At 44.6% G+C, this 23,481-nt stretch overlaps 1 protein-coding gene across 2 annotated transcripts in view; it reads right to left on the bottom strand.

The window, feature by feature from the left end:
- Window positions 1–5,529, bottom strand: part of LOC129701446 (synaptonemal complex central element protein 3-like) — a 43,944-nt gene extending 38,415 nt beyond the window's left edge. Inside the window, exon 1 of one of the 2 annotated variants that reach the window (XM_055642630.1) lies at window positions 5,337–5,517. In XM_055642630.1, the coding sequence (XP_055498605.1) occupies window positions 5,337–5,375 (39 nt within the window). In that variant the 5' untranslated portion in view covers window positions 5,376–5,517. Of the gene's footprint in view, window positions 1–5,336 lie in introns of both variants that reach the window. The other variant, XM_055642629.1, reaches the window with a different exon arrangement.
- Between the last annotated feature and the right edge of the window lie 17,952 nt (window positions 5,530–23,481).

Below are 23,481 nucleotides of genomic sequence, written 5' to 3' on the forward strand. Positions count from 1 at the left end.
GAAATTGGAATTGGAATATAATTGGAAATGGTCTAAAGAGGAGCTGTGAGCAGCAGGACTTCCCTTTGAGAGACCGGATTAAGAAATTATTCAGTAGTTAAGAACTGTAAAAGCGAGAGCCCCTAGACAGAGAACGAAGCCAACACAGTAAGAGATAATAGAGTAAAGAACCAACATAGTGGAGAATCAGCATAGTAACAAGTTACCATAGTGAGGAATGCATACATTTATGGAGATACTGGAGGAAAGACTTGGTTAACTGTAGGGGGAAACTTAAATTGTATTGAGAATAGCAGAGCCGATGTGTATTTGCCCGATGGATTTGAATTGTTTAACCCTTGATGGTAATGCGTCTTATATTATCAAGGTGAAAATAAATTGTCCCTGGATTTGGCATTTTTGATTGGATTTAGGATAAAATTAATTGTAAAGGAAATTGATTGTTTAAATTTGAACAGCTGGGAATTCCCCAGGAATTGTACTATCGGCTACAATGCTGTGGAATAAGAAGGATGAAATTGGCATTGAAATTCGAAATAGTGATTTGAAGGCTCAGACTGAATTTGGTTAGATTGGAACATTTATCATAGTTTGCTTTAAATTAAAGTCACGCCTGTAGGGGAATCTGGACCGAACCCAGCCGGAAATTATATGATTACCTATCGTCAAATATACATAGTATAACACCATGTGAGAATGAAGAAGGCTAATTAGTGTCGATCCTAGAATAATAAAGAATATATTAGGGAATAGAATAGGAATAGGGATATAGTAATAGAGCACAATATAATAGGTTCAATAGTTAATAGAATAGGGATAGGTTCAAGTGAAATAGAAATAGCGAATTGTGTGGGAAAGCCTGAGTGCATGATGGTAACTTGTTTTGTTTCAAGGTTCTTAGAATTTTCTAGGGTTTAGGTTCGACTGTGGAAGGTGATGGAAGACTGGGCAGGAACACGGATGGAGGGAATTCGCGTCCCACAAAAACTCGGGAGGTGAAGACTCCTCAGACAGAACTTGTGAAGTTATGCCCATGAAAACTCGGGACGCTTGACAAGATTCTGAGAAGAAACATCATCATCTTGTGCTACTGATAAATGCGAAATATAAAGCACACTTATGTATATTGGTTAGCTGTTTGTTGAGCCACTTTGATTATCATTAATGATGGGTTATCATTATGATAAAAGGAAGGCATGTTAATCCTGGCTAAATTGGAGCAGCTTGGACTTCAAAATGGGGTTACGTTTCAGGGTTGCTGGGGGATTTGGTCAAATTGGAATTACTCTGCAGAGCTGGGACAAGCTGCAGAGAGGTGCCAAAGTGTCTGGAGCTTAGACACAATTTGCAAGCAAAGAATGGGACGATCTGCAAACCCTGTCAATCTGGTGCAAAATGCATAGAATGGATTGGATGGCTGCAAACCAGACACACACCTTGTAAATAATGTTGCACAGTCTGACTTTGCCAAGTGTTGATTGGATGAGGTGTTGAGCCTTGTCTGGGTTGATTGCCTCTCAAAGTCCGTTTTGAATACAATGTATTGAACTGTTCTTTCATTGGGTTAGGGGAATGCCTGTTATGTATGGGGTTAATCGATAACTGTAATTGGGTTATTGAGAGACCACCCCCATGTGGTTCAGCCCCTCGAGGTGCATATAAAAATCCGCGATCATGCGGGCTCAGCGTTGATTATCTGGAAGAGCGCTCGGGACTGCATGAACTTCTGGAGTGTCACTGTCTGAGCGAGGCCTAGCGGGCTTGAAAAGGCAGACGCAAGGATCGAACCCGCGGTGGGATAGGTACAGTGTTTGATCTGTGACGCGTTTTGGAAAAATAAAACTTAGTGGTTTCAAGTGCTTGATTCAGTGTTTTAACTGAAACTAGACTGCGGGGAAGCTTAGGATCGAGCAATTATCAATGTTGGCCTTCATAACACGAGGAGTTGAGTATAGGGGCAAAGAGACCAAAGCTTCCCCGCAAGAATGTCCTTCCTCAAATTTTGAGACCAAAATTCTTCTGCAGTTGTACAGGGCCCTAGTGAGACGGCACCTGGAGTACTGTGTGCAATTTTGGTCTCAAAATTTGAGGAAGGACATTCTTGCAGCGTAGGGTCATGAGGTTAATTCCTGGGATGGTGGGCCTGTCATATGTTGATAGAATGGAGCAGCTGGGCTTGTATACTGGAATTTAGAAGGATGAGAGGGGATCTTATAGAAACATATAAGATTATTAAGGGATTGGACATGCTAGAGGCAGGAAACATGTTCCCGAAGTTGGGGGAGCCCAGAACCAGGGGCCACAGTTCAAGAATAAGGGGTTTACCATTTAGAACTGAGATGAGGAAAATCTTTTTCACCCAGAGAGTTGTGGATCTGTGGAATTCTCTGCCTCAGAAGGCAGTGAAGGCCAATTCTCTGGATGCTTTCAAGTGAGAGATGGAGCTCCTAAAGATAACGGAGTCATGGGATTATGGTGAGAAGGCAGGGTACTGAATGTGGATGATCACAGTGAATGGCGGTGCTGGCACAAAGGGCCTACTCCTGCACCTATTGTTTATCCATTAGTTATTCCATTATTGCACAAGTTTTGCTTATGCACTACTTTCCCACTTTACACTACACAGAAGTTCTGTATGCCTCCAACAATGCATTGTAGAAAGCACCTTTTCAGGATGCATCCCTGTTTGTTTGACAACTGCTGTTCCCAAGACCACAAGATATTGCAGTGAGTTGTCGATTACTCAAAATCTAGCCTCACCCCACATTTGACTCCATCTACACCACGCTGTCTCAAGAAAGCAGCCAACATAATCAAAGACCATTCACATCATGGTCATTCCATAACTTCCCCTCTCTCCTGTCATACGGAAGATACAAAGGCTTCAGAGCATGAATTCAGGATCAGCTTCTTCCCAATTATCAGAATATTGAACAGTCCATCTATCAGCGAGGGTGTCGTCCGAATCTCTCAACCTACCTCATTGCAGCCTTTGCACACTTTTTTACCTGCACTTTCCTCTGTAACTGTTTTTGTATAACACAGTAACTGGGTTCTCTTTGCAGTATGGTTTGATTGGATAGCACACACACACAAACTTCTTCACTGTGTCTCATGCATATGACACTAATAAACTGATCCAGTATCTTGCATCATTCCCTGCTGTTTTGTACTGGTTCTTCTATTTACTGTTGTATTTATCATTATGTATATAGTTTATACTGCGAGCTTCACGTGAACAAGGAGTTTCATTATACCCTCTGAATAACGATGTTACAAAACCTACCTTCAGCGGCGCTGCAGTTCTGCCACTGGCCGTGTGCACGACTTTGGCACCTTGGGGGGGGGGGGGGGTGGGATTAAAATGCAGGTTTGTATCACTTGTCGGAGAGGGATTTCCTCGGGCTGCTAGCTGATGAAGAAAAATAGATCGGACTTCCGTTCCCGTTTTTTTTTAAAATTGCTGAACAATTTAATAATTGGATTAAAATAAAACGCGACTTCGAACGCCCTCAACGCCTACACGTGACGGATCATAATAACAGGACAAAACGAAGGGTAAGTCGTCTATTTTACATATAATCTTGCTTCTTGGGATGGCTTTAATCTAATTGTACATTGCAAACATGTTATTTGGGCCCCATACGGACCGGCAGTGTCTTTCCTGCCGATATGGGGTTAAAATTCACTGTAGTGGCAACGTTCCAATCGATCGCGTTCCAGAAACACCCACTCGCAAGATGATTTAAATGCTCATTTATTTTGGACAATCATGTCATAAGAGCATCTAAATCATCTATATTTTGTGTTATTGTCTATCCATAGTCAATATTTTTATACTAAATATGCACAACAGTTTAAGCCACATGTATTGTGCAAAAAATAATAATTTTGATTATATTGAGTGTTTCTAGATTAATTTATGGGAATTAAACATTAAATTCCTTTCATCTGGCATATAAATTCATAACAGTGAGATTTAAAAATCATGTTATATTGTGAATTATTGTGTGAATGGGATTAGTTTGTTATTTGGATACTTAGGCTATTTAAAAAATATATCCTTTTCGTAAGAAATTGAATCTACGGGACATTCTTAATGGGAAAGTAGTGGGCAGAAAGGCATGTCATGCGTGGTTTGCAGAGCAAAAACTTGTAGTTTACAATGCCAAAATTGAAAAGTTGAGGAAAAACAATGTGTACATACTTGCTTATTGGTTACAATCTGAGGAGTATGATTATGCTACTGATTATAATATGCCAATGTGCCAGCTAGCAGCTGATCTTCTCCATAAAGACTTGGTCTATTGCTAGCAATTGTACTTTATTTACCTATCTGTTACAGACTTACAGCATATAATGCAATAATATTAAAGTTCTGATCTTGAGAATATCTCATTTTTGAATTTTCAAGGCAGTCTGGGTGTGTATTACTATTTCCATCACAATGGTCAATTTTGTAATTAGCTACAATTAGGTAATTAACTAATTATATGCTTTAATTTCAGGTCATCCAAGTAAGATGTTTTATATTTGTTTCAGAATGCTTTAATCTATAACTGAAAATTTCATTCAGTTCTCTTAATTTTTATGAAAGTTATGGGCTTTTGACACCTCGATCACAGCTCTTGTGTTAAGTCAATGGAAAAGCAACAGGGAACAGATGCTAATTTCCGAGTGTGAAAATGGCCATCACTTTTTTAATACTGAAGATATGAAAGTGAATTAGGTGACAAATTAAACTTCTTTTTATGCTTTATCTGATGGGATAAATTGCAGACTTGATTTTTAAAATCTCAAAAATGTGTAACATTGCTACTAAAAGTCCATGCAAACATGTCTAATTCATGCCAAGCACCCATTTAGACTAATCCGACAGTAATCCCCCTTGACTTGATTTTTTAAATCTCAAAATGTTGTAACATTGCTACTCTGAACATGGAAATAAACTAATCTGGAACTACAAACAACACGAGGAAGGCTGGGCAGGGACCAGGATCATTGTCTTCAGCGGACGGTGCTGTCTCCTCAGACGCTGTCTGGTTCGCAGAATGCTCCCAACGTCTTCGACTTGGGACAGTGTCGCCATTGGGGATGTTCATTGTATTTGCACATATAAATCGGATAGACATGATAAACATAGAAAATTGGTGCAGGAGTAGGCCATTCGAGCCAGCACCGCCATTCACTATGATCATGGCTGATCATCTAAACTCAGTACCCCGTTCCTGCTTTTCTCCCATAAGCTCGGGGAGAGAGGGGTGAATTTGCCGCCGCTGGTGGGGCAGAGCTGTCCACTCCCCCCGTCCCCCGGTCGGTCGGAGAGAGCGCGGTACCTGCAGCGGGCCGGTGGCCGCGTCCTGTCCGTGCGCCATGTCGGCGGCTGTGCACGCGGGCGGGCGGGCGGCGCGAGACCCGGCGGCCGTTACAGCGCTCGCGCCGGGCGGGGAGAGGAGAGGAGGGGCAGCGGATCATTGACCACACAACCGCCCAGCGCCCGCCGTCAGGTAATGCGATGGGGCTGGCGTGAGGCGGCAGTGGTGGGGGGCAGGGGTTTGGGACGTTGGCTCTAGGGTTTGGGACGGGGGGCAGGTGCTTGGGATGGGGGCAGTGGTTTGGATGGACGGGGGCAAGAATTTGGGAGGGGATGGGGGTTTGAGGCAGGTTTGGTGAGAGGAGGTCATCTAACTCCGAGAAGTTAACTTACCAGCCAATATTTCAAGATTTGCACATGTATGAACGGGCATTATACACACCAGCATGTTTACACAATAAAATCCAGACCAGCAACGACAGTCCTCTGTTACTATGCATCAGAACCTTTTCTATTTGATATAATGGCAAAAATCATGCATGTTTCACAAATTTCTTAAAAATTTGAAATCCACATGTTAAGAAAACTGTTGAGACAATTTTAGTAAAGGAAGGAACTGCAGATGCTGGTTTCTACCGAAAATAGACAAAGTGTTGGACAATTTTATTGTTCTCTTTGCAGAATATTTATGGAGACGAACTTCTATCAAATAATATGCAGTCAATGAAAATGTACGTATAAGCATTGGTATAATTCTCTTTAATGGAATTTAATAAGAATTGACTGAAATGATATTTGCCACCTAGTGAAACATTGGAAGACTGCAAACAAAGTCAGTGTGGTACTGTGGATTTCAAAAGTTCTTGATTTCTTCATTCTATCTGCTGCACATTCTGATTGTTGTTGCCATTTATTTTATGCATCCAACTTTCTTAACCATATTTAGAAACACAGAAACAGAGAAAATCGGTGCAGGAGGAGGCCATTCGGCCCTACGACCCTGTGCATCTCCATTTCTTGTGCCATATTCAAACTTTCTGTCTGGAGCTCCTCAATCTTTGCTGTCTTAAAGAAAGGTTTTCCAAAAGCAGCAACCTCCTTCAACTTAGAAATTATGTTAAATCAAATTCTAAAAACTTTCGAAATAGAAACCCAGAGATTCTTGACGAATGTTGGAATAAGCATCCTAATACAGAAAAATTAATATCTTTTATATATAATATCTTATTAGACAGTGACATCCCTATGACGGACTTACATAGACAAGCATGGGAAAAAGAATTAAATCAGGTAATAACGAAAGACACTTGGGAAGAAAGTTTACAACACATACATCAGTGTTCACTAAACGCCAGACACTCTCTAATACAATTTAAAGTAATACATAGGTTACATTACGCCAAAACAAAATTACATAAAATTTTTCAACATATCTCACCTATATGTGATAAATGTCAACATTCAGAAGCTACGTTATCGCACATGTTTACAAGCTGTACAAAAATTAAAAATTTTTAGGTAAATATTTTTAGTATAATATCCAAAGTAACCAAAACACAACTGGAACCAAACTCAAAATTAATAATACTCGGAATATTAGAATTAAATCAAACACTTAGAATAACACAAAGAAACTTTATCGATTACAGTTTAATAACAGGAAAAAAATTAATCCTAAAATTTTGGAAAGGCCCTACGGCCCCCACAATCAGAATGTGGATTATAGAAATGACGGAGACCTTAAACGTGGAAAGAATTAGACTTGCCCTGTTGGACAAACAGGAATTATTCGTTGGAACATGGTCTCCTTTTATTGAGTACTTAAAGGGTCAGAATAGTTCAGCACAGGAACCTGACTAGCACCCGGACTAAAGATTGGATGAAATACTACACTTTGAAATATACGAACATATCTCGAATGATGTCTTTAAACTTAAACAAACTTTTCCATTCTTCCTTAATTACCTTTTTCACCCCTCTCTCCTTTTTTTTTTTTTTTTTTTTTTTTTCCTTTTATTTTCCCCCCTCTTTTCCCCTTTTCTTTCCCTCTATTTCACCTAACCTTTTAGTTCTATCTAGTTATAAAAAAAAACGAAGAAAAAAGAAAAAAATATTGGAGACAATGTAATAATAACTGTCAATGTTATCATTTTAAAAATGTAAGACAGTAATGATGTAATAAACTATGTACTTATCTCCAATAATAAATTATTAAAAAAAAAAATAAAAATAATAAAAAAATATTTAAAAAAAAACAAAAAAACAAAACAAAAGCAGCAACCTCAAATCTCTGTGTCAGTGGGTCAGGCAGAATCTAGAAAAGGAATGGATAACGTTTTGGGTCAGGACCTTTCTTCAGACTGATTGTAGGGATGGGCGGGGGAGAAGTGGGGGTGGAGGGAGGGGGGGGGGGGGTGGAGAAAGAAAACCAGAGAGAAAGGGCAAGACAAAGCACGACAGGTAATAGGTTGAAGGAACGAGGAACTGGATGATGGGTATTACTCCATACTTGTATGTTCCATGGTATAGATTGCAGAGCTGTGTAGCAGGGGCAAGGTTGTACATCAAAAAGCACAGACCTTTTCTCATGTTTTGGAAACTATTTTTAATGAAGGCTCACTTCAATGATAAAATTCATCATTTTCTCTAATGCTCCAGCAGTCATTATTCAATTGAGGAAAAAGGTGTTTGGACATCAATACCTCTAACCAGCAGAAAAACTCAATCTGACTGCAGGTATTCCTGCACTCCCATTTGTTACTGACACCTGGACTAACTGCTGAGGCAGGTCAACGCACTAGAAACATAACTCCAATGCTATCTCTGCAGATGTCTCCAAATTCACTGGAAGTATTGACAAACCAATATCAATATCCTATCTCAGGCCAACATCAAGGCACTAATTAGCTCAATTTTGGCCATTAAAACAAATGCAGTGCCTTCTTCTAATCAACACCAGGTTGATCATTTGCTTTAGCGTCTTGAGAGATGATGGTAATCAGCTGTCATGGACATTTTATTTAAAATCTAGCTGTGTCTTTGCAAAGTGTTAAAGCTGCACATCAAGAGACAGTGAGGGCTATTGATCATCTTTCAGGATTTAAATTGGTTCATTATTTGGTCCCTTGATAAGGAGTACATACAGCTGCACTCATAAGAATTTTGCAGTGTTGTATTGTTTTATTTAAAATTTGATGTATAGCCCATTGATCTGAAACTGAATCTATATATTATATTATAAAACTCTGATATTGGATGTTTACATATTTATTTGTTTGCTTGTTTGTTTACTTGTTTTCTTTTGCTGTGATTCACATCTCCTCGAAAACCCGATGTGCTAACGGTGAAATGTTTACATATTCCGGTGGAGATTTACCTCAAGATCTCGAAAATCGCCTCATCTGAAAATTTAATTAATCATTTCCTGGGTTATTTCTTCAAATCCTTCACCAATCTGAGATATTTTTTGAAGTTAAGGGGCCGAAGCGAGCTGATGACGTCACAATGGCTCTGCTCCTCGCGGCCAGCTGCTCAGAGTTTTCAATGCGTAGCCTGCTGACCACTGTTTTCAACGAGCTGGGAATTACGTAACCTCCCCCCGCGTAACTCACACTTGGCCGGCCAGCCGCAGCGCCCCCCCCCCCCCCCCCCCCCCCCCCCAGGGCTCTGTGGATTGAAGCAGTAATTTGTTTGGGCTTCCAAGGGCTTCAGAGGTCCCGCAAGGGCCCGAGTGGTCCTGAGAGCTGCCAAGGCCTGCCGCCCGTTCGCCCCGTCCTCCCCGTCCCCTCTCCCGCCTGCTCGCCAAATCCAAGTCCCACCCTCTCCCCTCTCTCCCTCCTCTCTCTCCCCCCCTCTCTCCCCTCCTCTCTCCGTCCTCTCTCTCCCCCCTCTCTCTCCCCCCCCCTCCCTCCCCTCCCTCCCCCCCCCCTCCCCCCCCTCCCCCCCCCCCTCCCCCTCCACCTCCCCCCTCGATCTTCACCCCCTCTCTCCTTCACCCCCTCCCTTCTCCCCCCTCTCCACCCCTCTCCATCTCCCTCCCCCACCCTCTTCCCCTCCCCTTCTCCCACCTTCCCCACTCCCCCACTCCTCCTCCCCCTCTCCCCCTCTCCGCCCCCTCTCTCCTCCAACACTCCTTCCCGTTCTCCATCTCCCCCTCCCCAACTCTCCTCTCCGTCCTCCTCTCCCCCACCCCCCCCCACTCCATTCACCCCTCTCCCCCCCCCCCCCCCGCCCTCCACCCCTCTCCCCCCCCCCTCCCCCCCCCTCTTCCTCTCTCTCTCTTTCTCTCTGCCCCACACTCTCTGCCCCTCGAGACAGGGCGGGAATGGGGTAAAAGGAGCCAATTAATAATATTAATATAATATCTAGGGGGTGATTAGTATGTGTGTGGGTGGGGGGGGGGGGGGGCGGTGGTTAGTGTGTATGGGGCAGGGGGGGGGGGATGGTTCGTGTGTGCGATGCTGCTCATGGAAAACAGTCCCCCCTCTCTACCCGCTCTCCCACCTCCACCTCCCACCCCTCTCCCCCCTCCAGCACGGCACCAACCGCCGACTCCGAGGCGTCCGCCGTGAGAGCAGTCGGGGCATCTTCCCGCGGGTGTACCAGCAGTACGACCCGAGCAATGGCCTCCTTCGCATCGCTAAATGCTGCCACTGCCTCGTGGGTCCATTCGACATTCTTATGCTGCCCACCCTCCAGAAGTTGATACAGGGGCCGCATGATGTGGGCCGCGGATGGCACGAAACTATGGTAAAATGCCACCATGCCGACAAACCCCTGCAGGCCGCGCACCGTGCGTGGACGGTGAAACCGACGAATGGCATCGACCCTGCCCGGCAAGGGAACCGCGCCTTGTGAAGTCACGCGGTGGCCGAGGAAGTCGATATCAGTTACCCCAAAATGGCACTTGTCGAGGTTGATAGCCAAACCATGCTGGCTGAGCCACTGACAGAGCTGCTGGAGGTGGGCGCAGTGCTCCTGCTGCGAGCGGCTGGCCACCAGGATGCCTGCGCAGCATTCTTGAGGCCGAACGGCATCCGCGTGAACTCATAAAATCTAAATGGCGTGATGATCGCCGCCTTGCGCACATCATCTGGGTGGACCGGGATCTGGATATAACCCCGTACCAGATCCACTTTCGAAAATATTGTAGCCCCAGCCAAATGTGCGGTGAAGTCCTAGATGTGGGGTACGGGGTATCGATCCGCTGTTGTTGCGAGGCGCCAGCCCCCGCTTGCCTTAGGGACCATGTGGAGTGGGGACGCCCATGGGCTGCTTGAAGGGCGGACAATTCCCAAGGACTCCATCGTGCAGAATTACTGCCGTGCCAGACGCAGTTTATCCGTCGGCAGTCGGCGTGATCGTGCGTGGATAGGTGGGCCGGTAGTTTGGATAAAATTTACCACTCCGTGACTAGGGGTCGATGTCCGAAACTGTGGGGTCAGGATGTCCGGGAACGCGGCCAAGATCCGAGTGAAGCGGGAATCCACGGACAACAGGGGGCATCCAACCGGTTGATCCAAATGTAACGTGATCGGCTCCATCGTAGCGGTGTTGACCAAGCGCTGACGCCTGACGACCACCAGGAGGGAATGCGCCCGGAGGAAGTCGGCCCTGAGCAATAGCTGGGAGACATCAGCAATGGTGAACCGCCACGAGAAATGGCAGGAGCCGAACACGACCGGGACCATGCGCGCTCCATACATGCGGATGGGGCTGCCATTCGCCGCGGTAAAGACGGGCCCCCGCTTACCGGAACGAATGTCGGCCAGCGAAGGGGGCAGGACGGTGAGCTCAGCTCCAGTATCAATGAGGAAGCGGGTCCCGGAGCGCCGATCCCAGGCAAAGAGGTGGTGAATTTGGCCGGCCGCTGGGGGGACTATTGGCAGCCGGCCCAGGCATTTCCAGGGAACGTGCGCGGCTGGCGGCATTGTCGTGCTGTAGCACCCCAGCGCTGATGGTAGTAGCACCAGCGCCTCATGTTGGTGGTACTTGGAGCTTGCCGGCTCCTGTTGGTGGCACTTGCAGCTTGCTGGCTCTGGACTGCAGGTGCAGTACCCGACATAGTCGCGGGGGGCGATCTTACGGGTCATCGGGCTGGAGCTGTCACTCCTTCCACAGCTCCCCCTCCCCACCGGAGGAAATCGGGAGCTGCTGGGGTGACGTCATCGGCGCGCCTGCCGACGGCCAGCACGTTGACGTCATCAGGGCGTGTCGTCATCAGTGCGTCCCCATGGCTGCTGACGGCCAACGCGTTGACGTCATCAGGGCGCGCCATCAACAGCGTGTCGGCACGCCTACCGAGGGCCCTGATGTCGGTGAAGGAGATGACCGTGAGCTGAAGACAGATGTAGGCCGGCAGCAGATGGAGATAGGTGTACTCAAACAGCAGGCACGGCGTGTGCACATCCAGGAGAGCAACCATCTCCTTTAGGAGGCTTGATGGCCGTCGGTCGCCTAGGCCCTCCATATGAAGGAGGTTAGCAGCACGCTCCATCCTACTGAGTCCATAAATCTGGAGCAGGAGCTCCTTAAGACCGAGATATTTATCGGTGGCCGGGGGGGCTGCGAGGAAGTCCCTGACCTCTTCGACTGTGTCCTGGTCGAGGGCCGCCACCAGGTAATAGAAGCGGGTGGCATCGACTGTGATGCCCCGCAGGTTGAATTGGGCCTCCGCCTGCTGGAACCAGATGTGCGGCCGGGTGGTCCAGAAGGTGGGCAATTTTACCGAGACCGCATCCAGAGACAGGGCCTGGCCGGCCTGTGAGGTGGTAGGGCTTTCTGCTTTCTCCATCATGACGGCAATGGGGCATCGGGGTCACCAATGTGGTGCGTAGGACTCGAAACGAAAGAGAGGAGTCAGGTATTTCGAGAGGCACCTTTATTTGTGTTCCTCCCGGTTGTAGGGAAGTCCACACGAGAGAAAGATGGCACCCAAACCCCTGCCTTTAAACCCTCTGGTTAAGGGCCGCCTCTGGACTGAACCACTCCCGTGCCGAGGGGTTCGACTGTAAGGGTGGCTCGACCCTTGGACCACAAAGCTTTATTTTAAAGTGGGTCGTTTCACTGTTTATTTGGTCAAATTATTTAAACAATGAGTGAATTACTTATGATAATGGCGTGGTGGTGAATGACTGCGACAATCCACCCTCCGATCCACACATACATACATACGCACACACACACACACACACACACACATCCATCCATACGCACACTTCCATGCATGTAAACACACACATACATGCACACATAAATCCGCACACACACACAAATCCACACATCCATTCACACGCAGACATACACGTACACATCCAAACATACATGCACACATACATCCATCCACACGTACATACACACATCCACAGATACACGTTTGAAAGGCATACACAGACACACACATAAACTAGAGATAAACAATGCAACACTTTTAGGGTTATTTTAGGTCAAAGGTCTATAGCCCTCATTTGCAAACGCACCAGGGGGGGGGGGGGGGTCTATAACATAAATATAGGCTCATTGTAGCTTAAAATGAATATTCATCGAGTAAACATCAGAGCAATTGATTCTTGGCCAGGATGTGACATTTACATCAGAAATAAGACAGGTCTCTTACAGGTCTGGCACTGCCCCAGTCCCACTATGGCCATTACCCCCATTCTCCCCACTTTGGCAGTCAGCGGGGTTCAGTAAATGGGGAAACCTAGAGGATCTGTCCTGACCCTTTAATTAGGCAGGTTCATGAGCCCTTAAAACCTGGGACATCTGCTGCACTCATTTAATTTCCTATTAAAGCGACTGGAACATAGTATACAAACTTAAAGCACATGGTATTGGGGGTGCAGTATTGATGTGGATAGAGAACTGGCTGGCAGACAGGAAGCAAAGAGTATGAGTAAACGGGTCCTTTTCATAATGGCAGGCAGTGACTAGTGGGGTACCGCAAGGCTCAGTGCTGGAACCCCAGCTATTTACAATATATATTAATGATTTGGACGAGGGAATTGAATGCAACATCTCCAAGTTTGAGAATGACACGAAGCTGGGGTGCAGTGTTAGCTGTGTGGAGGATGCTAGCAGGCTGCAAGGTGACTTGGATAGGCTGGGTGAGTGGGCAAATGCATGGCAGATGCAGTATAATGTGGATAAATGTAAGGTTATCCACTTTGGTGGCAAAAACAGGAAAGTAGACTATTATCTGAATGGTGGGGCCGATTAGGAAAGGGGGAGATGCAACGAGACCTGGGTGTCATGGTACACCAGTCATTAAAAGTAGGCATGCAGGTGCAGCAGGCAGTGAAGAAGGCGAATGGTATGTTAGCATTCATAGCAAAAGGATTTGAGTGTAGGAGCAGGGAGGTTCTACTGCAGCTGTACAGGGTCTTGGGGAGACCACATCTGGAGTATTGCGTACAGTTTTGGTCTCCTAATCTGAGAAAATACATTCTTGCCATAGAGGGAGTACAGAGAAGGTTTACCAGACTGATTCCTGGGATGTCAGGACTTTCATATGAAGAAAGACTGGATAGACTCGGTTTGTACTTGCTAGAATTTGGAAGATTGAGGGGGGATCTTATAGAAACTTACAAAATTCTTAAGGGGTTGGACAGGCTAGATGCAGGAAGATTGTTCCCGATGTTGGGGAAGTCCAGAACAAGGGGTCACATTTTAAGGATAAGGCGGAAATGTTTTAGGACGGAGATGAGGAAAACATTTTTCACACAGAGAGTGGTGAATCTCTGGAATTCTCTGCCACAGAAGGTAGTTGAGGCCAGTTCATTGGCTATATTTAAGAGGGAGTTAGATGTGGCCCTTGTGGCTAAAGGGATCAGGGGGGTATGGAGAGAAGGCAGGTACAGGATACTGAGTTGGATGATCAGCCATGATCATATTGAATGGCGGTGCAGGCTCGAAGGGCCGAATGGCCTACTCCTGCACCTATTTTCTATGTTTCTATGTAACATGCCTGCCTTTCACTGCCCCGGTCCCACTGTGGCCGTCACCCCCACTCTGCAGACTGGCAGTCAGTGGGGTTCAGTAAAGGGAGGAACCCACAAGAACTGCCCTAACCCAGTAATTAGGCTGGTTCAGGAGCAGGACCTCAGCGACAGTGTCATTAAAAAAAAACACTCACAATTATATTCATCATATTTTTATATAATATAATTATACTTAATTATATACTTACATTCATATATAACATATATATATATATATATATATATATATATATATATATATCTATATATATATATATTGGTATAATAATATATTGTTTAAATGGACCGCAACACAGAAATAGGCTGCCTATGTTGTAATACGGGTATTGGCCACAAGATGGCGCTTATTTTCCCAATCTCATTTTCTAATTAGTTTAATTAATTAATGTGCAACTATTGGCAATGACGAGTTATGACATCCTTCTGAACTATATTTTATCTAAATCTGTGGAACATTTCATGTAGTTTGGTGACTTGGGTCACGAAAACCTATTTATAGACACATTTTTGATCCTTGGCCCACATAAGTTTTTCTTTTAATGTTCTTCGGTGTGTTTTATGTGGGGGGAGGGGGAAGGGGATCGGGGGGTACTTATTTTCAGGTTCTTATCTTCCCGTAGATGTGATCAATTTTCGGATCACATTCTCCAGGCACTGCGGCCTTCCATCAGTGGAGCTGGAAGCCTCCTCAGACTGTCGTGAGCCCCACCGTGGGCGCGGACTTAATATCGGAGCTGATCCCTTGCATGGGATCGCTCCCACGGCGGAATCACCATCAAGGGCTCACAGTCCCTGGTGAGGCCGAGTCGGGAGCTCCAATGTCGCGGAAGGTTTGACCAGTTCCGATGCGAGGATCAATCGCCCGGTGCGGGGGAGCTGACATCCCCAATGATGCAGGAGCAGATCGCCTCGACACGGAGGTCTTGAGCGCCGCTGGCTATGGGAGTCAAGATCATCCCGTCAATGGGGTCTCGAGGCCCACGACTGAGGAAGAACTAAGGGAAGGACTTGAACTTTATTTCGCCTTCCATCACAGCGAGAACTGTGTAGGAGTCACTTTGGTGGATGTTCATGTTAAAATGTGTTTTTGAGTGATCTGCTACTTTTAATTGTATGACTGACCTGGCCAATGAGATTCCTCATATGTTGCAAAACATACTTGGCAAATAAAGTGTGATTCTGATTCTGATGTAATAAAATTCTGCACTCTAGATTTCATAAATTTCAACTGCCACAGTTGATTCAGCCTACCAAGAACATACGCTGAGAATTTGGGACAAAATGTTTAATAGTAAACCTAGCAATGTTTTATGATCTGAACATTAAAACAGGTATGATTTGGGCAGGAAAATGTTTATCTCTATCTTGAATACGACTATTGTGTTATAGTATTGTACAGCCATGGCGTTATTCAGTAATTCTTCCATAAATGTTTTGTAACTTCTTGCATAATAGTGTCATGTTAGCTGCAGTATATTATACATTTTTATAGCGTCATACAATGTTTACTAGTCTTAATAAACATTTAAAGGCTCTGGGATGTACTGTAAATCTTGAGTTTCACCCTACCCAGACATGTTTAGACCAAACGTAGGTATGACGGAGAACAATATACAATACCTGCATAAACATTTCCTTGAGCTATACTGTATCTTGATCGGCAGCATAAAACGAGAAACCAATAATGGAACATGGTCCAGTAAATGTTTGCAGTAAACCTTGCCCTACATTGGATATTTTGGATACATAAATTGTTCTCACATTGATGATAAATATTACTTTTTAAACATCTTCCTGTGTTTATCCAGTTAAAGCTGACGTTGAAACAGCATTTAGAATTCTAGTTAGAAATGTATAGATTCAAAAAGAAAACAATATATCTGAATACCATATCATACTGACAATTTTCTATTACAATTTGTAATAATTTCCTCTGGATGTTATTTTAAGAGAACCATTAACCAACACACGTTACATTTAAAATGGCAGATGGGCAACACCAATATTTATCCAACATTCTCTGTTAACTGTTCCATAAATACTTGTACTTGCCTGTGATACTTGTAGCACCCCATAGGTTAAGCTGTGATTAGCTGCGATTAGCTGTGAGACCCTTCTTCAGATTGGTTATGTATAAGGGAAACGAGAGATAAACACGATGATGTAGTCCATTGTCAGAGGGATCATCATCTATTTCTCTTGTTTCCCTTATACCTAACCAGTCTGAAGAAGGGTCACAACCCGAAACATCACCCATTCCTTCTCTCCAGAGATGCTGCCTGTAACGCTGAGTTACTCTAGCTTTTTGTGTCTATCTTTGGTTTAAACCAGCGTCTGCAATTCCTTTCTATACATAAACACGTATATGTCAGGCTGTTGTTCATAAACTACAGCTTGGCATTCACAATCATCATCCCCTCCAACTAAGCTCAGGGAACTGGGTCTCTGTGCATCTCTTTGCAAATGGATCCTTGACTTCCTCATTAACAGAAGACAGTCAGTATGAATTCAGCAACTCGAATGTCCGGGAATTAAGGAGTGGTGAACACCACCCCAAACATCAACAATATTGACCTCCTCACCATCAAAGGGATCTATAAGGGGTGCTGCCTCAAAAATGCTGCCAGCATCATCAAGGAGCCATACCACTCTGGCCATGCTTGCAGTTCATTCCTGCCATCAGGAAGAAGGTATAGGAGTCTGAAAAATGTAATGTCCACCAGGTTCAGGAACGGCTTCTTCCCAACAACCATTGGGCTATTTAACACTACAAACTCCAACTAAACTCTGAACTATGAACTGCCCGATTTTACTAGGGACTTCTGGCTTTTTTCTTCACTATATATTTTTTTACATTTATTGAACTTTTTGTTATTTATTATTGTATCATAACTACCATGCTTAGAAATCTGATCCACTGTTGCAAGCAAGAATTTCATACTTTCATTCCATGCATATAACAATAAAACACTCTTGACACTATATGAGAATTTAATCAGAATGCATAAGCATTAAATGTCAACATTGTCAGATTTATAGAGTTAACTTTTCTTTTTAAGTACTTTTATGCAGATAGTTATGTTATAACACATTTTCCATTATGCTATTTGGATGTAATACAATAAAATTATTTGAGAACCATGTTTGGTTCCATTGCATGCACCAAGGTACAGTGAAATTGCTTTTTTTGCATACAGTGCAATAAAAGTATTACTATACATAAGCACAATCTTAGATATGTACAAATGTACAGGAATAGTACATTAAGCTTATAGGACTTGATATTACAACCCCTACTATAATTGGCACCTTCTTAGTATCTTGAGTGAGGGTAGGGGTAAAGACTTCTTTGGAGTCATCAGGTGGGCACCCTCCTTCTTTGGTGTTTCGTTGATAGGCCCACAACACCTCCAGAGGGCTCAATAGCAACACCTGGCATCCCAGGTGCGCTCCCCTCTGTTTTACCCCTCTAGCTGGTCATTTTGCAGCCTAGTTAAAGTCCTTCCTCTTCAACCACAGCCAGTTGCTGCTTCGTTCGGCAGCCTCTGACAACGGCCTGACGGCTTGCTAGAAGGCCTGTCCTCGAACTCCCATTCCCTTCAGGAGTCTGGTTGTTGACATGGCTACAAACCCTCTACAACCAACCTCTACAGGGAGTACCTGGGTACGCCAGCCGCGTTGTTCTGCCTCGGCTGCTATGTCTGAATACTTCCGACATTTGCGTTCATGCGCTTCACCAACTGCAGCCTCCCAAGGCGCAGTTAACTCCACGATGTACAGGGACTTCTGTGAGGTTGACCACAAGATCAGGTCTGGCCTGAGATTAGTTGTGATGTTCTCTGGTGGAAAGGTGACCTGGTCTAGATCAGTCTGCATTTTCCAGTCCCGGGCAGTGTCCAGGAGTGCTGGTTCCTTTATTGCAAATGGCTTCTCTGGAAGTCGTCGTGCCTTTTCAAAAGGGATAGTGTTCGAGAAACCAGGCGTTGGGGGAGGGAGGGCATTCTCCTTCCTTCCAAAGTAATCGCCAGTTGTCGCATGACCTGATTGTGCATCCAGGTGTAACGGCCTGGTTTTTGCAGCCAGTGAGGCTGTGCCTTAATGTTGCTGGTGTTTGGAAGTACAAGAATAGTATACAAGAGTCCCCATGTTTTGCCGCCATTCTTCCTGAGTCAAGTCCAAGTTGTTATAAATGTAAAGTTTTTAACTAGGTCATAAAGACCTGTTGTCCTGGTGGTGTTGCAGGGTCATAAAAGCCGAGCAAAGTTGTTTGTGTCCTCCACCGCTGGATGCCGCCGCAGGCCTCATCTAATCCGCTTGCTCGCCCTTTTGCAGCAGCATTCGATCCAATCGAGCCCCATGCTGCTGCAGGACCTCCAGTGGCACTTTCCACCGATGTCTCGATCTGGACACGTCGGCCCGTGAACTGGCGGCCCTTGCCTCACCTGGCCACCATTCAGTCTTCATGTACCTCATATCGCTGACATCGTAGCATCCAAAGAGCTTTTGAGGGTGTGGGAGGTAAGACCCCAATCCATTTACCAGCACCTTTGTTTCTCTGCATCTGCCTCTGCTGCCACCACCATTTTGAATCTGAACATATCCAGTTGACCAGCTTCAGACACTGACTGTCGCTCCTTCTTCACCCTCCTCTCTAGCCCTTGGGTACGAACAGGGCTCGGTGGCTTGTCTCTTGTGGTCTGATTGCCCAGCTCCGTAGCATCAGACGAGCCAGGTCTGCTGCCAGGGGAAGGTGCAGCACCAGGGTCTGCAACATTAGTGATATTTCCAAGGTGGAGATTCAGAAGTTTGATAGATTTCCTGTATGGAACTCCATTCTCTTGGGTGCACAATGATGCAACAGTTAGTGATGCTGTCTCCCAGCTCCAGCAACCCAGGTCCTGAATTTATATGACACTGAAATGCACTTTAATACATTTGCATTACGCTGGGCGAATTGATTATAACGCAATTGCTAATAGAAGCTAGAGAACTGCTTACAACTTATTTAGGAAACTGCAAAATAGAGAAAAAGCTGTCATGCAAAACAAAAACAGTCTAGGACCTTTCCATGTTACCTCCACACATTAATCTTGTGAAATGATACTCTAAATAATATAACATAGAGCCTTTCATAGTTTTTGCTTGCAGTAACACAAATAAACTTTTGGCTGTTTAAAAGGGCTTTGTTTTTAAAATTCCTTCTAGGAAAAGAACTTTGACTTTGCGGGTCTGAAATTCTCTCACCCCTTATCCTCTTTTCTCCATTGACACAATTGTTTGCTAATCTGATTTTCTATAATATAAGGTTTCTTGGGAATGCAACTATCACTGAATAACACTTGTACTCATAGAGTACTGTAGAACTGTCCCAATGGATAAGCTTGAAGCAATAATCTACTGGAGGAAGACACAAAATGCTGGAGTAACTCAGCGGGACAGGAAGCAATTCTGGAGAGAAGGAATGGATGACATTTCGGGTCGTCCCTTCAGACTGATGTCAGGGAATTGTTGGGACAGAGATAGAATGTATTCAGTGGACCTTGCTTAAAAACAGCAACATTTATATTTGGTATGCGCTGTGGGGGCCACCATGTCAACAAACCAGGTGTCTCAAACGAGGAAACCTCATAGCATCTTTTGAAAATGCCCTGCTTACTTAAATATATTCCATAGCCCAGCTTTTGGTGAAGCTCTAGACTTTGCCCTTGGGTGACTGATGTATGGGTGGTTGGGCAGTACTTGGGTGTGGGGTGTGGCCCGAAAACTTTTGGGCTGTTTCTGCTAGGTTTGCATAAAAACTTGACGGTCGGTGGTCGATTTCCGTGAAAGGGGAAAATTTGTACAATTCACTTTTGTTCAGGGTGTAATTTAATCTTGTGCATCATAAGAAGCGTAACATGATTTGGGGGGATATTTAAGACTTCTGAAAAGAACTTTGATTTGCAACTGGTCACTTGAAGACACTTGTACTCATAGAGTACTAGAACTGTCCCAATGGATAAGCTTGAAGCAATAATCTACTGGAGGAAGACACAAAATGCTGGAGTAACTCAACGGGACAGGAAGCAATTCTGGAGAGAAGGAATGGATGACATTTCGGGTCGTCCCTTCAGACTGATGTCAGGGAATTGTTGGGACAGAGATAGAATGTATTCAGTTGACCTTGCTTAAAAACAGCAACAATTTATTTCCCCCCAGAGATTCTGCTGGACCTACTGAGTGCCCCCAGCAGATTGCTTGTAGCTCCATATTCCAGCTCTTGCAGTTTCTTAGGTTTGCATAAACTTGACGTCGGTGGTCGATTTCCAAGGGGAAGATTTGTACAATCAGTTGTTCAGGGTGTAATTTAGCATCATAAGAAGGAACATCTGGGTTCATACTTCAAGTTGCTTGCGAAAGACTGTGGGCAGGTTTGACCACTTATACAGGTGGGAACAAGCTCCTTCAAATGATCGCCATGATTAGTTGCATTTAGAATCACGAGGAGAATTATGTCAGTTGAAGATACAGTTAAATCTTCTGTATGCCAGATATACAGAGTATCTTTAGGTACAGGTAGTTCTGCTACAATGCACGTTTCCATACACAAATTGGGTGTGACGCAAGATTTGAATCGAGGAACACCAGTTGAATTTCTAGCCAAAATTTGTTACGACATGGTTTTGATGGGGAGCAGCCCTTGCATTGCGAGGGATTTTCATTTCTAGAAAGTAGCCCCTTGGAATTTTCCACAATGCAGTCATATCATCTGTGTTTGTGTCGAAAAACACAAAGTGAAAACAATATTTTATGTTTACCTATGTACTTTTTAATCACACAGGAAATTTTATTTTGTTTCTCAAACTTTTAGGAATTCTGTGAGAGTAAAGCCCCTGTCCCACTTACGTGCCCTTGGCACGCTAATTACGCGACCATATGGTCGGGTTGAGGCGCGACAGTCTCGCGCGACTTCTCCCGCACAGCCGGCTGGAGCGCGTGACGTTATTTGAAGATGGACATAAAATGCAGGAGTAATTCAGCGGGACTGGCAGCATCTCTGGAGAGAAACAATTGCCGTATGTTTCGGGTCGAGACCCTTCTTCAGTCTGAAAGAAGGGTGTTGACCCGAAACGTCATCCATTCCTTCTCTACAGAGATGCTGCCAGTCCCGCAGAGTTACTCCTGCATTTTGTGTCCCCGCTCTGTTTTCAATTTTCTTAGCCCCGCTCTGGGAGTAGAAGTGAGGGCGGATCTGGACTGCAACGGCCGAGAGCCCCAGGCCGAGCTCGGCGATCGTTTGCCTGCTTCTGCTGCTGTTGGAGGTGAGACGTTGCATCGCGCCAGGGTCTTGGGCCTGCCCCACTTTGGCCATCAGTTACACGACAGGCTAGTGGCGCGCAAAGATTTAGTTCGCTACAAAATTTCGGAGCGCCAAGCGATACCGCGCACAACTCCATATCCCTCCGCGCTTCTCAGTGACACTGGCCCCGCGCGGCCACACGATGCCCGTGCGCCTCAAAGCGATGACGAGGTCACGTAATTTGCATGCCAAGGACACGTAAGTGGGACAGGGCCTTAAATATCCATAGCCAGATGGCCTTAATGCGGAAGTTGCCTGCATGGGTAACAAGCAGCAGTACGTTACATCTTTGTATTGACTTTACATATTACAGTGATATATACTCTATTCCGCTTGACAATGACATTAATAATATGTGAAGATCACTAATGCAAAACTAGGACTAGCTACAATCTTAATTTAATTTGCATGATAAATCAGGTGGAGCGCTGTGGACCCTAAAAGCCATATGTGATTATGATTATGATGTATGCAGTAGGAAGTGCAAAGCCGCGAAAGGAGAAATGGGCACTCAGTATTTCCAGTTAAGAAGAATGAAGGAAAGTTAGGGAAGGAATTAATTTGTAGTGTTTTTTTTCTGTTTATTTTATTTCTGGAATAGAATGGCTGCTGTTGGTGCAGAGACGGTTCACCAGACTGATTCCTGGGATGTCAGGACTGTCTTATGAAGAAAGACTGGATAGACTTGGTTTATACTCTCTAGAATTTAGGAGATTGAGAGGGGATCTTATAGAAACTTACAAAATTCTTAAGGGGTTGGACAGGCTAGATGCAGGAAGATTGTTCCCGATATTAGGGAAGTCCAGGACAAGGGGTCACAGCTTAAGGATAAGGGGGAAATCCTTTAAAACCGAGATGATATGAACTTTTTTCACACAGAGAGTGGTGAATCTCTGGAACTCTTTGCCACAGAGGGTAGTTGAGGCCAGTTCATTGGCTATATTTAAGAGGGAGTTAGATGTGGCCCTTGTGGCTATGGGGATCAGGGGGTATGGAGAGAAGGCAGGTATGGGATACTGAGTTGGATGATCAGCCATGATCATATTGAATGGCGGTGCAGGCTCGAAGGGCCGAATGGCCTACTCCTGCACCTAATTTCTATGTTTCTATGTTTCTAAAAGAGGTAAATTGTGGATTGCTGTTAAACAATATTGCAATGGATATGAGCCTTGATCTGGCAAAAAGATGTTTCAGCACCTTGTGTGACGTTCACCAAATGTTTTTAAGTTTTGCAATAGATATGGAAATTACCATGATTCGTGGAGTTGTATTAATAGCGAGATTAATGAAGCAAAATCTACCTGAAGACCCATATGGTATCTTCAACTATTACTTGGGACAGGTCCTTTCATATCCTGAATGTTTTTGGACCTATGTAAGGTTAGATTGTGTTAGCTGAAATGTTATGCTTCATATAAACATTAGTTGCTGTTCAGCTGTAGTACCATAGAGGTGTCCGCTTCATTTTTCGTCTCCTTCAAACGTGTTTAAAACAGAACTGTTCTCAGCTGACATCCAACTGATGTATTTATTATTGAAAACTCTGGATTGTTCATGAGACATTCCACGTCCTAGTCTTCTTGTGTGGCAATTGTATAATATGGTTAACATGTTATTATTGGTGTTCATTAGAAATACTTGTGAATGAACCCCAGATCCTTGTTAGTTCTATCTGTTACAAATTGTTCTTTCTAAATATTGTTTCCTATACTTGTGATTTACACATTGTTTACTTTTAGCCTTGCACCACCAAATGCCAGAACACATACTTTCTACAGAGAACATAGCAAAACCGTGATTAATGCTTTGCAGCAAGTGTAACTTTATGT

This window comes from Leucoraja erinacea, chromosome 11 (assembly GCF_028641065.1).
Source record: "Leucoraja erinacea ecotype New England chromosome 11, Leri_hhj_1, whole genome shotgun sequence".
In the NCBI taxonomy this organism is placed as follows: Eukaryota; Metazoa; Chordata; class Chondrichthyes; order Rajiformes; family Rajidae; genus Leucoraja; species Leucoraja erinaceus.